Source organism: Tachyglossus aculeatus, chromosome 11 (genome assembly GCF_015852505.1).
Source record: "Tachyglossus aculeatus isolate mTacAcu1 chromosome 11, mTacAcu1.pri, whole genome shotgun sequence".
NCBI lineage: Eukaryota > Metazoa > Chordata > Mammalia > Monotremata > Tachyglossidae > Tachyglossus > Tachyglossus aculeatus.
Window position 1 is genome coordinate 16,111,970 of NC_052076.1, and position 16,644 is coordinate 16,128,613.

At 57.0% G+C, this 16,644-nt stretch overlaps 1 protein-coding gene across 1 annotated transcript; it reads left to right on the forward strand.

Moving 5' to 3' along the window:
• Positions 1 to 259: 259 nt before the first annotated feature.
• On the forward strand, positions 260 to 13,990 carry IGFBP4 (insulin like growth factor binding protein 4). The gene is made up of 4 exons (XM_038754061.1): positions 260 to 771; positions 12,095 to 12,258; positions 12,868 to 13,002; positions 13,829 to 13,990. The coding sequence occupies exons 1-4, from the start codon at positions 408 to 410 to the stop codon at positions 13,961 to 13,963; spliced, it is 798 nt and encodes a 265-aa protein (XP_038609989.1). The 5' UTR covers positions 260 to 407; the 3' UTR covers positions 13,964 to 13,990.
• The last annotated feature ends 2,654 nt before the right edge of the window (positions 13,991 to 16,644 follow it).

Below are 16,644 nucleotides of genomic sequence, written 5' to 3' on the forward strand. Positions count from 1 at the left end.
CTTGACAGATACGGCAATCATTCTTCTTCTCCTCCCTCCCCCCCCTCCCTCCCCATCTCCCGCCCCCTTTCTCCCCATCCCGTTTCCTCCCCCAGGGGTTCCGACTCCTTTCCCCTCTCCTCCTCTCTCCCCTTTCCCTCCCCTCTTCCCCTTCCCCCCGTGCCCCCGCCCCTGTGCCCGAGCCGGAGGTGTGGCCTGCTCGGACGGCCTGGTATAAAGTCCAGCGCGCCGGGGGCGTCCAGTAGCAGTCGCCACTCTTAGCTGGACCCCTCCGAGCCCTCTTTGGCCGGCCCCGGGGAGCAGGGGAAGGATGCAGCAGCAGCAGCAGCGGTCTCCTCCCGCCTCCTGAGCCCCCCAGCTCGGCTCCCCCGCTCCGGGCCAGGCCGCTGTGCCCTCCCACCCCAGCCATGCCCACCGGGAGGGCAGGCTGCTGGCCGCCCCTGCTGCTGCTGCTGTGCTGGACGCCGGCGGGGCCCGCCCGGGGCGACGAGGCCATCCACTGCCCGCCCTGCTCCGAGGAGAAGCTGGCCCGCTGCCGGCCGCCCGTGGGCTGCGACGAGCTGGTCCGGGAACCGGGCTGCGGCTGCTGTGCCACCTGTGCCCTGGGCCGGGCCATGCCCTGCGGCGTCTACACCGCCCGCTGCGGCTCCGGCCTGCGCTGCTACCCGCCCCGCGGCGTGGACAGGCCGCTGCACACCCTGATGCACGGCCAGGGAGTTTGCACGGAGTTGGCCGAGATAGAGGCGATGCAGGAGGGCCTGCAGCCCGCGGGTAAGGCGGACATCTAGGGGACTACTACTACTACTACTACTACTACTACTACTAATGTTGGTGCTGGGGGAGGGCGGAATAGAAGGAGATGAGCTTGTCCCATGTGGGCCTCCCAAGTCTTAATCCCCATCGTCCAGATGAGGGACCTGAAGAAGGGAAGTGGCTTGCCCAAGGTCACGCAGCAGGCATGTGTGTGGGTAATAATAATAATAATAATACTAATGTTGGTGTGTGTGCTGTTCTAAGCGCTGGGGCGGGGAATAGAAGGAGATGAGGTTGTCCCATGTGGGGCCCCCAAGTCTTTTAATTCCCATTGTCCAGATGAGGGAACTGAAGAAGGGAAGTGGCTTGCCCAAGGTCACGCAGCAGACTTGTGTGTGGGTAATAATACTAATAATGATGTTGGTATGTGCACGTTTCTAAGAGCCGGGGTGGGGAATAGAAGGAGATGAGGTTGTCCCATGTGGGGCCCCCAAATCTTAATCCCCATTGTCCAGATGAGGGAACTGGAGAAGGGAAGTGGCTTGCCCAAGGTCACGCAGCAGGCATGTGTGTGGGTAATAATAATAATAATACTAATGTTGGTATGTGCGCTGTTCTAAGCGCTGGGGCGGGGAATAGAAGGAGATGAGGTTGTCCCATGTGGGGCCCCCAAGTCTTTTAATCCCCATTGTCCAGATGAGGGAACTGAAGAAGGGAAGTGACTTGCCCAAGGTCACAAGTCTTAATCCCCATTGTCCAGATGAGGGAACTGAAGAAGGGAAGTGACTTGCCCAAGGTCACGAGTCTTAATCCCCATTGTCCAGATGAGGGAACTGAAGAAGGGAAGTGGCTTGCCCAAGGTCACGCTGCAGGCATGTGTGTGGTTAATAATAATAATAATACTAATGTTGATATGTGCACTGTTCTAAGCGCTGGGGCGGGGAATAGAAGGAGATGAGGTTGTCCCATGTGAGGCTCCCAAGTCTTAGTCCCCATTGTCCAGATGAGGGAACTGAAGAAGGGAAGTGGCTTGCCCAAGGTCACGCAGCAGACATGTGTGTGGGTAATAATACTAATAATAATGTTGGTATATGCACTGTTCTAAGAGCTGGGAATAATGTTGGTGTGTTCACTGTTCTAAGCGCCAGGGCGGGGAATAGAAGGAGATGAGGTTGTCCCATGTGGGGCCCCCAAGTCTTAATCCCCATCGTCCAGATGAGGGAACTGAAGAAGGGAAGTGACTTGCCCAAGGTCACACAGTAGACTTGTGTGTGGGTAATAATACTAATAATAATGTTGGTATGTGCACTGTTCTAAGAGCCGGGACGGGGAATAGAAGGAGATGAGGTTGTCCCATGTGGGGCTCCCAAGTCGTAATCCCCATCGTCCAGATGAGGGAACTGAAGAAGGGAAGTGACTTGCCCAAGGTCACAAGTCTTAATCCCCGTTGTCCAGATGAGGGAACTGAAGAAGGGAAGTGGCTTGCCCAAGGTCACGCAGCAGACTTGTGTGTGGGTAATAATACTAATAATAATGTTGGTATGTGCGCTGTTCTAAGCAATGGGGCGGGGAATAGAAGGAGATGAGGTTGTCCCATGTGGGGCCCCCAAGTCTTAATCCCCATCGTCCAGATGAGGGAACTGAAGAAGGGAAGTGGCTTGCCCAAGGTCACGCAGCAGGCATGTGTGTGGGTAATAATAATAATAATAATAATAATAATAATAATAGTGTTGGTGTGTGCACTGTTCTAAGAGCTGGGGCGGGGAATACAAGGAGATGAGGTTGTCCCATGTGGGGCTCCCAAGTCGTAATCCCCATTGTCCAGATGAGGGAACTGAAGAAGGGAAGTGACTTGCCCAAGGTCACGCAGCAGACATGTGTGTGGGTAATAATACTAATAATAATGTTGGTATGTGCACTGTTCTAAGCCCTGAGGCGGGGGGGGGGAATAGAAGGAGATGAGCTTGTCCCATGTGGGGCTCCCAAGTCGTAATCCCCATCGTCCAGATGAGGGAACTGAAGAAGGGAAGTGACTTGCCCAAGGTCATGCAGCAGACTTGTGTGTGGGTAATAATACTAATAATAATGTTGGTATGTGCACTGTTCTAAGAGCCGGGGCGGGGAATAGAAGGAGATGAGGTTGTCCCATGTGGGGCCCCCAAGTCTTAACCCCCATTGTCCAGATGAGGGAACTGAAGAAGGGAAGTGACTTGCCCAAGGTCACAAGTCTGAATCCCCATTGTCCAGATGAGGGAACTGAAGAAGGGAAGTGGCTTGCCCAAGGTCACGCAGCAGACATGTGTGTGGGTAATAATAATAATACTAATGTTGGTATGTGCACTGTTCTAAACGCTGGGGCGGGGAATAGAAGGAGATGAGGTTGTCCCATGTGGGGCCCCCAAGTCTTAATCCCCACTATCCAGATGAGGGAACTGAAGAAGGGAAGTGGCTTGCCCAAGGTCACGCAGCAGGCATGTGTGTGGGTAATAATAATAATAATAATAATAATAATGTTGGTATGTGTACTGTTCTAAGCGCTGGGGCGGGGGGGAATACAAGGAGATGAGGTTGTCCCATGTGGGGCTCCCAAATCTTAATCCCCATTGTCCAGATGAGGGAACTGAAGAAGGGAAGTGACTTGCCTAAGGTCACGCAGCAGACATGTGTGTGGGGGCGGGATTCGAACCCGTGACCTCCCCTCCTCTGCCCCGTTCCCGAGGAAAGGGAAGCTACTGGGGGGTGGGAGTGTCGTGGGGTGGAAGGGGGATAAACCTCTGGTCTCCCCCCTTCTAGACTGGGAGCCCACTGTTGGGTAGGGACCGTCTCTAGATGTTGCCAATTTGTACATCCCAAGCGCTTAGTCCAGTGCTCTGCACACAGTAAGCGCTCAATAAATCCGATTGAATGAATGAATGAATGAAGTGGGGGGATGAAAGCAAGAGGAAGGCCCCTGCCTTCTGCCCTCTTTCTCCGCCCTCTGTCCCAAGTCCCGGGCCCTCTGACCATTCATACATTCATTCAGTCGTATTTATTGAGCGCTTACGGTGTGCAGGGCACTGGACTAAGCGCCCGGGAAGTCCAAGTTGGCGACCTCTAGAGACGGTCCCTCCCCAACAGCGGGCTCACGGTCTAGAAGGGGGAGCCAGCCAACGAAGCCAAACATAATCACAAAATAAAAGAAATAGAATAAATAGGGACAAGTAAAATAACCCAGGGGGAGGGGAGGACAGTCGGTATTCTCCCCAACCACCGCCCCTCCTCTCCGGGTTGGAGGCCTATTCTGGGGGGGGGGCGGGGTGGTGCCTGGGGATGAGAGGGTTAATCAACGGGATAGCCTCGGGGGTCTCCGGCTGTGGGGGGTGGGGAGGTCTTGGGGAGGGGGTTGGGGCCGCGGGGTCCCTCTGTCCCTCGCAATCCTCAGCCCCGGAGCTTTCCATTGTTCGCTCAGGCCTCGGGTATTTCCTGCCCCTGCGGCTCAGGGGCCTCTTCCCTTCCTCACCGGCCACCGGACCAGGCCGGATAGGATGGGGCAGCGTCTGGACTCCTCTTGCCCCATCCTTCGGATCCCTGCCCGCCCCTGGACTGACCACTGGACTCCTGGCCTGCCAGCTGGTGGACCTGACCCACCCCAGCTCCCCGCGGCCTGTGGCTGGGCACAACAGGAATCAGGCAGGGGACAGTGCCAGGCGTGGGGGCATCTGCTTAGGCTCCCAGAGGGTCTCCAAGGAGGCAGGGAGCCGAGGGTCGGTGCCTAGTCCATGCCCGCTGACGGCCATGCCTGCTGTCACCAGCTGGAACTCCTGCCTTGGCGATTAGCTCACTCCCTCCGCAGATGCCAGGCTACCCTCAAGGCTACCCTCCTATTCCCACTCCGTCAAGGTGGACCTATATAAGCAGGGATGGAGACTGGAGGGGCGGGGGGCGGGCAGTGAGAGGGGGCACAGAGGGGACTCCGCCGCTTGTTTGGCCGTGTGACCTTGGGCAAGGCACTTAACTTCTCTCTGCCTTAGTTACCCCGTCTGGAAAATGAAGATTAATCAATCAATCAATCGTATTTATTGAGCGCTTACTGTGTGCAGAGCACTGTACTAAGCGCTTGGGAAGTACAAGTTGGCAACATATAGAGGCGGTCCCTACCCAACAGTGGGCTCACAGTCTAGAAGAAGACTGTGAGCCCAATGTGGAACAACCTGATCAATCAATCGATCAATCAATCGTATTTATTGAGCGCTTACTGTGTGCAGAGCACTGTACTAAGCGCTTGGGAAGTACAAGTTGGCAACATATAGAGGCGGTCCCTACCCAACAGTGGGCTCACAGTCTAGAAGAAGACTGTGAGCCCAATGTGGAACAACCTGATCAATCAATCGATCAATCAATCGTATTTATTGAGCGCTTACTGTGTGCAGAGCACTGTACTAAGCGCTTGGGAAGTACAAGTTGGCAACATATAGAGACGGTCCCTACCCAACAGTGGGCTCGCAGTCTAGAAGGTGGGTTCACAGTCTAGAAGGTGGCCTCACAGTGTAAGACTGTGAGCTCCATGTGGGACATGGATGGGGTCCCAACCGATTAGCTTGTATCTACCCCAGGGTTTAGTGCAGTGACTGGTGTAGAGTACCGTGAACAAAAAGAAGATGGGGCTGGACATCTGCTGACACTGAATGGAAGTGACAGAGAGGTGGTTAGCCCCCTTTTGCGGGCAGCGGACCCCCAGATCAAACCCCAAGCCGACCCCAGCCTGAGCCCTAAGCCAACCCCGGAGGCCAAGCTGCAAGCCGACCTCCAGGCTAAGCTGCAAGCCGACCCCCACCCCCAAGTTGAGCCCCGTGGACCCCACAAGATGAACTTCAAACTGAACCCCAGGCCAATTTCCAAGCCAACCTTAGTCTGAGCTCTGGGGCTAGATGGAAGGGCCGAGTTGCCAGTGATGGGTGATGAAGTCTCTACCAGATAGTTCCTCTGGGCCTTGGGCTCTCGCCCTACCTGCCTTTCTCCATCAAGGACCCCTTCCCCTTTCTCCAGGGCCCAGGGGAGGAGCGGGAGATAGGTCCGGCCAGCCTCCCACCCTCAGCTCAACCCCAGGGAATGGGCAGAGGGCGGCTCACAGAGTTTTGTGAATCAGGCTGGTGGGTGGGGGCTGGCTGGCGGAGACTTGGGAGGGAGTGGAGGGGAATGGGAAGAGCAGGTCAACAACCAACCTGGAAGCAGCAGGTGTGTGTGTCCGGCTGGAGGGGCAGCATGGCCGGAGGGTGACAGTTAATTTTTAGCCAGGACAGCAAACATTTCTTCTCCCTGCTTCTGTACCAGGAACTGGATGTCACGGGGGCAAGCGTGGGGGGAGGGGTCCAGGGCTCCTGTGGACCCAGGCGGAGTCCCCCTCTCCACCCAAGAGGGCATGATCTGCCCCTCCCAACTTTTCCAGCCTGGGCGTCACTGTATTTATCTACGTAAAGCTTACTGGCAGGGGCCACCTATGTGAAGGAGCCAACTCCCCACTGGGGGATTCGGCATCCCCGGCTACACTGTGGGAAACACAACCGGCAGTTTCCACGGGCTCAGAAGTGAGTTCCAACTACCCTCCTCAGGTGATTGTCGAAATCCTTCTGAAACTGTGTCTTCAGAGCTGGTACCCTTCCCCACCCTTCCCTGCCTCCCAATTTCCCCCCAACCTTACCTAGGGGGCTTGACCTGGAGCAATGGGACCCAGGAATCTGGATCTCCCCCCTGGGCCCTGTATTCGACTGGGATGACCGATGTGGGCTTGGAAGGAAACGGCCCCACACCCCAGACCCGCTATCTTTCCAGGGTGCTCAGTATTGGGGCTTCCTACTCCTGGCCTGCTCTGCCCGCTCTCCTCTGTCCCAGCCCTGCCCAGTCCTTTGTGTCTGGGCTGGGTGTTTGCCAGCTGCTATTTCCCCTGGTTAAAAGGAATTTACAGGCCGATCAGCAGCTGGTGGGGCCAGGGGTTCTGGGGAGAGAGGGGGGAGAGCATGAAAGACAACTGGCGTCCTCCCTCCCCTTCCCTCCTGTCCCAGGTTATCAACTTTACAGGCATGCGAGGGGTAGTTTTGGATGCCTTGACCCTCGGAGAGCTTCAGTCGGAGGAACTGGGTGCTGGATGGGGTGACCTCTGGTAATAATAATAATAATAATAATTTTGGTATTTGTTAAGCACTTACTACGTGCAAAGCACTGTTCTAAGTGCTGGGGAGGATACAAGGTGATCAGGTTGTCCCATGTGGGGCTCACAATCTTAATCCCCATTTTAGAGGTGAGGGAACTGAGGCACAGAGAAGCTAAGTGACTTGCCCAAAGTCACACAGCTGACAAGCGGCCGAGCCGGGATTAGAACCCATGACCTTCTGACTCCGAAGCCCGGGCTCTTTCCACTGAGCCACGCTGCTTCTCTAGTAGGTTCTGGTAGGAGAATTTGGGACAAGAGCCTGGTCTGCCCCACTGTCCTTCCTGGTGTGGGTGCCACTCCAGGTGGCCCGGTCTGGGAGCCGCAGACCCAGGGATGAGTGACGGGAGAGAGCGGAAAGAGGGGTATGCGTGTATGTGCCGACCTGGGAGTGGGGTCTTGGAGTTTGGATTTATAATTTATAAAGCAGCAGGGTCAGGACAGGAGCAGGGACAAGCCAGTGGGCAGGGCTGGGAAAGGGACAGATTGGAGGAAGGCATGGGCAGGACTGGACAAGATGGGGGCGGGGCGGGGGAAAACAGGGACAGGATAAGGCGGAGGTATAGGCAAGTCAGAGGCAGGACAGGGGAAGGATGAGGTGAGTCAGGGGTGGGACGGACAGGATAAGGGCAGGGCCAGTACTGGGCAGGGACTTGATGGAAACAGGGGCAGGGTGGAATTAGGCTAGGGGGTAAGACAGGCAGGGGAGGGCTGGGGTAAGGATAATATTTGTTAAGCATCTGCAAAGCACTAAGCACTAAGCATTGGGGTAGATACAGGGTAATCGGATCCCACCTAGGGCTTACAGTCTAAGTAGGAGGGAGAACCGGGATTGAACCCCCATTTTGCAAACGAAGGAACTAAGGCACCGAGAAGCAGCGTGTCTCAGTGGAAAGAGCCCGGGCTTTGGAGTCAGAGGTCATGGGTTCAAATCCCAGCTCCGCCAATTGTCAGCTGTGTGACTCTGGGCAAGGCACTTCAGCTCTCTGGGCCTCCATTCCCTCATCTGGAAAATGGGGATGAAGACTGTGAGCCCCCCGTGGGACAACCTGATCACCTTGTAACCTCCCCAACGCTTAGAACGGTGCTTGGCACATAGTAAGCGCTTAATAAATGCCATTATTATTATTATTATTACCGAGAAGTTAAGTGACTTGCCCAAGGTCATACAGCAAGCAAGTACCCAGGTCATCTGATTCCCAGGCCTGGCTTCTTTCTCCTAGGCCACGTTGCTTCTCAGGGGCAGGATGGGATGAGACAGGGCAAGGGAAGGGCAGGACAGAGCTAGAAAAGGACAATGACGGGGGCAGGATAGGTCATAGCAGGGTGGGGACAGGGCAAGACAGGGGCATAGGACAGAGCAGAACAGGGGCAGAATGTCGACGGGGCAGGGCAGGGGCAAGGACAAGGGCAGGTTGGGAGATATCCTGATCTTAGCTGACAACTTAATTCCAGACACTCCCAAGTCAGTCCCTGAGATTTATGTCAGTTCTCCAGAGCTCAGTCGTCTTTTGGTTCAGGAAGGCGGGAGGGAAAGGCTAAGGGCAAGGTGGTGGACCAGGCCTTCAATGCCCTTGGGTTGAGGGGCCCCTGGGTTGGGAATGGGGGAGGGAAAGGGGGATCCCCTGATTCTACGACTACCACCAGCCCCATCGTCTACCCTGGGAAAGTTCTGGACGCTGGGGATGATGGTGGACAGAGGAAGAAGTGAGCTTGGCCAGCGGCATCCTTTTTAACTTGAGAAGCAGTGTGGCTCAGTGGAAAGAGCCCGGGCTTTGGAGTCAGAGGTCATGTGTTCAAATCCCTGCTCTGCCAATTGTCAGCTGTGTGACTTTGGGCAAGTCACTTCCCTTCTCTGTGCCTCAGTTCTCTCATCTGTAAAATGGGGATTAAGACTGTGATCCCCCCGTGGGACAACCTGATCACCTTGTAACCTCCCCAGTGCTTAGAACAGTGCTTGGCACGTAGTAGGCACTTGATAGATGCCATTATTAATATTATTATTATTAACTGAGGTATTTGGGCCACAGGACCTGGGCTGAGGCTGGATTTGTGACTCGTAATAACTCCCAGCCCTGCGCTGGGATCTGGGGTCCGGGGCAGGGGAGATGTCCGTGACTTCCCCAACCCCCTGGCTTGGGTCCCTGCGCTTTCTGGATGATGAGATCCCAGGGGGCCCAGTGGCTAGGGGGTCTCTGCAGACCTCATCTCCCACTGTCTCTCTGCCCCTCAGGCTGGGAAGTTACAAATTAAACCAGAGTCAACAGTGAGGAGGGGTAGGGGAGTTGAGGGGGGGACCAGGACATTGTGGGCTCTTGCCCCCCATCTCAGAGCGGGAGCCACTTAGCTGGGATGGGGAGGGGGTGTCTGGAAATGCCTGAGAAAGCGCCCACTGCCCAGCTCAGCCTGAAAGGCCATTTAGGGTGGCCCTTCAACCATTAACCCTCTCTAACCCTTTTTTTCCCCCACCACAGTGCTCCTTCTTCAGCCCCTGCTCCAAGTCCCTTCCCCCCACCCCCATCCAATTCTTCCCACCCTCATAGCCCAGCGACCCCACCCTCCGATCCTAGTTTCCTCACCCTGCCACCCTGGGACCTCCAACCTCTGCCTCCCAACTCACTTTCCCCAGCCCATCCTGGCCTAGCGTGGGATTAAGGGTGGCGCCGTCTGCAGTGCCAGCTTCCTTGTCTGTTCAGGATGGTCGTGGTGGGGAGGGGTCTCAGGCCTGGAAGGTGAAGACCCCCACCTCTTCGTGCCCCTGCCCCTGCCCAGGACCCCGTAGAGGCACTAGAAGAGGGAGAGGGGGCAGTCCAGGGACTAGCATCACTGATCATCTGGTCCTCCCTCTCCCCACCCTATTCCCCTCTTCTCCTGGCAATCTTGGGGGTGGGGTATGGGGGGCTTTGGTTCCTCTCAGCCCCTGGGCCAGACAGGCTTTTGCCAAGAGGGCAGCCGGGCCTGTCAGTCGGTCACAAGGCTCTTTGTCCTCAGGAGCCCTCGGCACCGCCCTCCCTGCCCCTCTCCTACCATGTCCGGGGCTACCAGTAGCTGGTCAGAGACAGGAAGGGGTGGGTGTGCCAGGGGAGGGCCAGAGAGGGCGGAGAGGACAGGCACAGAGCCAAGGCCACCCTTGGGCCCCTGAGCCTCCCTGCAGCTGGAACTGGCCAGGCCTCGGGGTCCCCTGAGGGGAACGGTTCCGCCTCCCCTGAGATACTCAGTTTACTATACTCTGGGTGAGGTAGGGGGGCATTCACATCATTGGGACATCCACCCCGCTGGGCACAGGCCCCCGGGTTCTAGGCTGGAGAGTTCAATCAATCAATCGTGCTTACCGCTTGGTTCTCGGTACAATAATTATGATACTTTCCAAGCGCTTACTATACGCTACGCACTGTTCTAAGCACTGGTGTAGATACAAGGTAATCAGGTTGGACACAGTTCCCGTCCCACATGGGGCTCGCACTCTTAATCCTCATTTTACAGATGAAGTAATTGGGGCACAGAGAAGTTAAGTGACTTGCCCGAGGTCACACAGCAGGCATGTGACAGGGCCAGGATTAGAACCCAGGTCCTTCTGGGGGGCAGTGGGAGGCCCCCCCCCCCCCACCCCGCTGGCCTTAGCACGGCACCCCCGCTCACGCACATCCTCCTGGTCCCGGAATTGCCGTTGAACCTTGGGCAGGCGGCCCTGGCTGTGCCAGGAGCAACCTGCAACCTCTCGAAGCCGGGGGAAACAATGACGGGAACCAGATGTGGAAATCCGAGCAGCTGCCAGCAGCTGGAATGCCGGCTGAGGCTCCCCGCTGCGCTGGGCTGCCCGCCGCCCGTTGCCAAGCCAGAGTGGCCCTGATGGAAGGGTTCCTGGCGCCTGCCCTCTCCCTCGGCCCCGGTGGCGGCGGTGGGGGATGGGATGGGGAGAAGACAATGTCCTGGTCCCGAGGTCACAGAGTCCTGCTGCTCACACGCAGGCACCCACACGTCATCGCACACGCGGTGGCGCGGATGCACATGCGGAGTCTTGCACGTTCAGAAACACACACGTGCACCCCCAGTTATGCACACACACGCACATTTACCTCCATAAAGAAGTAGATAATCACGTTCCTATTTGTGCACACCCATACACAACATCCATATTCAGGGATAGACACTGCCAGCTCCACTAATCAGGCTCAATCTCCTTCTTTCTCCCTCTCTTTCACACACAAACATTCACACACACACTCACACATGTCCTCCCTCCCAACCGTCTGTACACTTGCAAACCCCCTGGTCGGCGTGCACCCCCAAAGCCCCCCTGCAAGCCCTGGGCAGGCGCCAAGGGGCCTGGAAACTGTGACTCAGAGAGCAGGGAGAGGGGAGTGGAGAGCCAGAGGCCCTGGAGTCCGGCCATCGGAGCTGGGCAGTGGCCGGCGGAGGAGAGAAGGAGCCGAACTGAGCAGGCCGGGAGCCAGAGCTGGGGGAGGGGGGTGGGCAGTGATGGGGGGGGGGGAGATGAGGGGAGATGGGGCTGGGGTCGGGAGGAGATGCGAGTAGAGGGGAAAGGAGGAAGGTGGGAGAAGATGAGGGAGAAGGGGAGGATGGAGCTGAGGGAGACCGGAGAGGAAGGTGGAGATGGAGGAAGAAGAGGGAGGTGGAGATGAGGGGGGTAAGGAAGATTGGGGAGAAGGGGAAAGAAGAGGGATATGGGGAGATGAGGAATATGGAAGGTGGTGGAGGAGATGAAGGAGATGAGGAAGGTGGGAACAAAGGGAGATGGAGATGAGCTGGGGAAGATGAGGGAGATGGAGGAGATGGAAAGAAATGAGGGAGATGGAGACTACCAGAGAGATGGGGGAGATGGGAAAAGATGAGGGAGACAGGAGAGATGGAAAGAGATGGGTGAGACGAGGGAGTTAAGGGGAGAAGAGGGAGATAGGGGATGATCAGGGTGATGGGAGGAGATGAGAACAAATGGAGGGAGATGTGAGAGATGAAGGAGACACTCCTCATCCTGGAGTGGATTGGGAGGGCTCCCCTGGTCAGATCTACTGTCCAGGATAATAACTTCCCATGGGATGGGTCCTGGGGTGGAAGGGACTCCCAGAGCTCCTTTCATCTATCCCCCTGCCTCGGGCCTCACCTGACGGTCTCCCTCCTGCCCCCTCCCCTCCCCAGACAAGGAGGAGAGCGAACACCCCAACAACAGCTTCAGCCCCTGTGGCCCCCAGGACCGCAAGTGCCTCCAGAAACACTTCGCCAAACTGCGCGCCGGGAGCAGCAGCAGCATCAGGATGAGGAGTGGCCTGGGGGGGCCCCACCGGGAGGAGACCCGGCCTCTGGTGAGGGGGTGTCCGGGACAGCCCGTTGGCTGTGCTCCTGATGGCTCCGAAGGGAGAGGAAACCCCAGCCCTGCCCCTTCCTCCCTGCTGCCCAGTCTCGGCCTTCCCCTCTCTGCCTCTGCCCTGCTGCCCCAGGTTCTGTCCCTGCCCCTGATATCCAGGCTCCGCCCCCGACCCCCGGCACCTCCAGCCCACCCCCTCTCCCCCAATATCTCCAGCCCCACCTCTCTCTCCCTGGCATACCCCAACAACTCCATCCCCCTCCCCAGCATCTCCAACCCCAGCCCCTCTCTCCCTGGCACACCCTAACAAGTCCATCCCCCTCCCCCAGCACCTCCATCCCCCCCACACACTACCTCCAGTCCCACCCCCTCTTCCCAGTACCTCCATACCCACCCTTCTCTTCCTTGTACATCCCAACAGCTCCAGCCCCCTCCCCCAGGACCTCCAGCCCTCCCTCTCCCTGGTAGCCCCCTCCCCAGCTCTGCCCCTCACCGGTACTCCTCCAGTCTTATCCCTTTCCCCCGGCCCTATGCATCTCCCAGCAATGCCTCCCGCCCTGCTGCTACCTCGCTGACCCTGCCTCTCCTCTCCCGTGCCCGATGCCAGATCCAGGGATCCTGCCAGAATGAGCTGCACCGGGCCCTGGAACGGCTGGCAGTCGCCCAGACCCGCACCCACGAGGATCTGTACAGCATCCCCATCCCCAACTGTGACCGGAATGGCAACTTTCACCCCAAACAGGTACAGGGGCCCTGCCCCTGCCCTTCCCAAGCCCCACGGCAGCAAGGGCAGACAGCCATCCTTGGGCATTCTGGGAAACTCTTGAGGGACAGGTCTCTCCTGCCCTCTGAGGTTCATGGCCTGTCAGGGTGTCTGATGATAATGGTGGTATTGATTAAGCATTTACTGGGTGCCAAGCGCTGTGCCAAGACCTGGGGTCAATACGCAAGATCAATAGGTAGCTCCTTCTGCTGCGGCTTCCTGCCTTCCACTGAGTAACGGTTCCACCGCTCCTCTCTCCTGTTTCAGGGACTTAGTAAACTGGGACGGGGCTCCATGGCCCGAGGAAGACCCACTAATAATAATAATGGCATTTATTAAATGCTTACTATGTGCAAAGCACTGTTCTAAGCGCTGGGGAATTTACAAGGTGATCAGGTTGTCCCACGGGGGGCTCACAGTCTTAATCCCCATTTTACAGATGAGGTAACTGAGGGAAGTGAAGTGACTTGCCCAAAGTCACACAGCTGACAAGTGGTGGAGCCGGGATTTGAACCCATGACCTCTGTCTCCAAAGCCCGGGCTCCACTGAGCCATGCTGCTTCATGCTGCTTCACTAGCCTCGAGGTGCTTTCGGGATCCGCTCCAGGAGAGAATAAAACAAGGCCATCAGGCCCAAAACACTCATTGAACTCTGAAATCCGATCCACTCTGGGAGATATGATTTTTTTCCCCCACTGCCTCGCCCTTCCCCTCTCTGTTCCTACCCCTCTGTGCCCCCCACCCTGCTGGCATGGGGATGGGCCAGTGGCGTGAGAGTGACCAGCCTTATCTCTGTCATTGGCAGTGCCACCCAGCTCTGGACGGGCAGCGGGGCAAGTGCTGGTGTGTGGACCGGAAGACTGGCGTCAAGCTGTCCGGGAGCCTGGAGCCAAAGGGGGATCTGGATTGTCACCAGGCGGCTGACGGGTTCCGGGAATGAACCCCTCCATAGGGCTCGGGGGATGGACAGGGGGGCGGGGGGTGGGGGCAAGACCCCGGTGCCCCAGCCCCTGAGCCCCTTGAGTGCTGGGGGAGCGAAAGCAGCAGGATGGAGCCCAGAGTGTTTCCCCTGCAACCCCTTCCCCTCTTCTCCCTGCTCCCTGTCCTAGCTCTGGCTCGGACACTCATTTCTTCCTTCCAGGTTGGGGTGGACGCAGGCAGGGGTGGGTAAATGTGGAAGCTCAGGTGCGTGCATGTGGTCCGCATGTACCCGTGATCACGGATGACTGTGTGCGCCTGAGTGGGCCTAGGTGGGGGTGGTGGCTGATAAACTTAGAAAGCCACCCCCCCACTGCCCCGATCTTTAGATCGGCTCCAGGCCCGGGCCAGTCAGGTCCAGCCCTGTGCCTCGCCCTTGTCCAGCCCTTCCCCCAGGCTCTATGTAGTCCTTGCCCAAGCTAAGATCCAGCCCCAGCTCAATTCTCAGTCCAGCCCTCAGGACTGTGCGTTCTGGACCTCTCGCCACCTCGCTGGAGTACCAGGGTGTGGGGGGGGGGGGGAGGGGACACCTGCTGGGATGAAGGAGGTGGGGCTGAGGTGGGGTCTCACCCATGTATTTTGGCACTTATGGATGACCCTACCCCTCTCCCTGCTGCCACCCCCAACCCCTTACCCTCTCCCCCGACAGCATTCACTCGGTGTAAAATGGGACTCTTGTCCAGGTTGCTGTTTACAGACCAATTGCCGGCCCCCCAAGCGCTGTTTTGGGTAGGCCCTACCAAGACGGCACTTACTGAGTTTTGGGTTTTGTTCTTTTTTAACAAAAAAGAAACGTTTTCCTGAGAGCCAGTGATGGTCTGATTTTAAACGCTGCAGCCGTCCCATACGCAGCAGGGACAGATGCAGGAGAGGGGTGTGTGGGTCCCATAAGGAGTGAACACGGGGGAGAGGGTGGGACCTGAATGGGATTCAGCAGGGGGTGCAGAGGGGACAGGAGGGGTAGGGGAGTGGGATGCTATAGGTGAATATCTTCTGGGGCAGATTGGGAGAGGAGAAGAACATCAGGGAGCTCGCCCTGATGATCCCAGCCCTGGCCCTACTCTGTCAGGTAGCCCTGCAGATAGGCATCAAAGATACCAGCCGGCCTGCCCCTTAGGACTGCACCCATGGTGGGAAGTCCCGAAACCAGACTCCCAGCCCCCACTGCCAGGGGAGGGCTTGCATGGTGATTCTGAGGATGATTACGGTATTTGTTAAAGGTTTCTATGTAGCAAACACTGTTCTAAGGCACTGGGACGAATGCCAGATCATCAGATTGGTTGCAGCCCCTGTTCCACATGGGGCTCACATCTATGTAGGAAAAACAGGTATTAATTCCCCATTCTACAGTTGAGGAAACTGAGAAGTCGCATGGCCTGTTGGATAGAGCTCGGGCCTGGGAGCTAGAACTTGGGTCCTAATCCCAGCTCTGCCTCGTGTCTGCTGTGTGACCTTGGGCAAGTCACTTAACCTCTCTGTGCCTCAGTTACCTCATCTGTAAAACGGGAGTGAGGGCTGTGGGCTCTACCTGGGTTGTGGACTTGTATCCACTCAAATGCTTAGTACGGTGCCTGGCACATCGTAAGCGTTTAACGAATACCACTAAAAAAAAGGCAAAGAAGAATGAAGTGACTTGCCCGAGGTCACACAGCAGGCAAGCTGGGGAGGTGAGATTAGAGTTTAGGACTTCTGATTCCCAGGCCCGTGCTCTTTCCACTAGGCCACGCCGCTTCCCTCTCATCCATCCCATCTTGCTTCCGCTGCAAGAGAGGCCGAGCCTGAGGTGAGGGTTTGGGGAAGGGAGGCAATAGGGACGGAGGAAACATACTGGGAGCCATTAGAGGGGCATCTCGAGAGCCAAGGGCTGGGAGGAGGCAGACACTGCTTTTGCGTCTGTGTCTCATTTGCAATCCTGGCTCTGGGGCGCAGGGCTCGGAACAGGCCGGAGGCGAAGGAGGGTTTCGCCATCAGAGCCAGCACAGAGTGAAGAAACGAAAAGAAACCGAAGTCTTCAACTCTTTCCGTCTCATGCCTGCGTGCCTGAAGATCTCACGGGCTTCATTGGCCCATCCTGGGGACTCTTCCCCTCTCCGGCTTAGCCTACTCCCATCATCCCTCCAATCCACTGGTTGCAGAAAAACACAAACAGCCACCCCTCCCACCTACCGATTCCTTTCGGGCCCTCCTGCCAGTAACTCAACCCAGCTGGGGCTGTTGGCCAGTGGCTACTAGAATGGCTGCCTAGATTCTGGCCTCCTGGGCCAGGGGTACTTGGCTCTGAAAGGACTTGGTTGTTGGATGGGCTTGGAGACACCGGAGACAGGGCCGAGCTGGCCCCACGGATAATCCGAACGCTATTTTCTCCGTGGTGTCGTGGCCCTTTCCTTCCCCCAGTTTCCCACCACAACAAACCTCCTCCTGCCTCCATGAGTCAAAGCCCCAATCAATCAATCAGTATGTATTTATTGAGTACATACTGTGTGCAGAGCACTGTACTAAATGCGTGAGAGAGTGCACTACAACAGAGTTGGTAGACACATTCTCTGCCCACAAGTGCGCTTAGTAGATAGAGCGTGGGCCTGGGAATCAGAAGGTCATGGGTTCTAATTCCGGCTTGGGCTCTTGTTTGCTGTGTGACCTTGG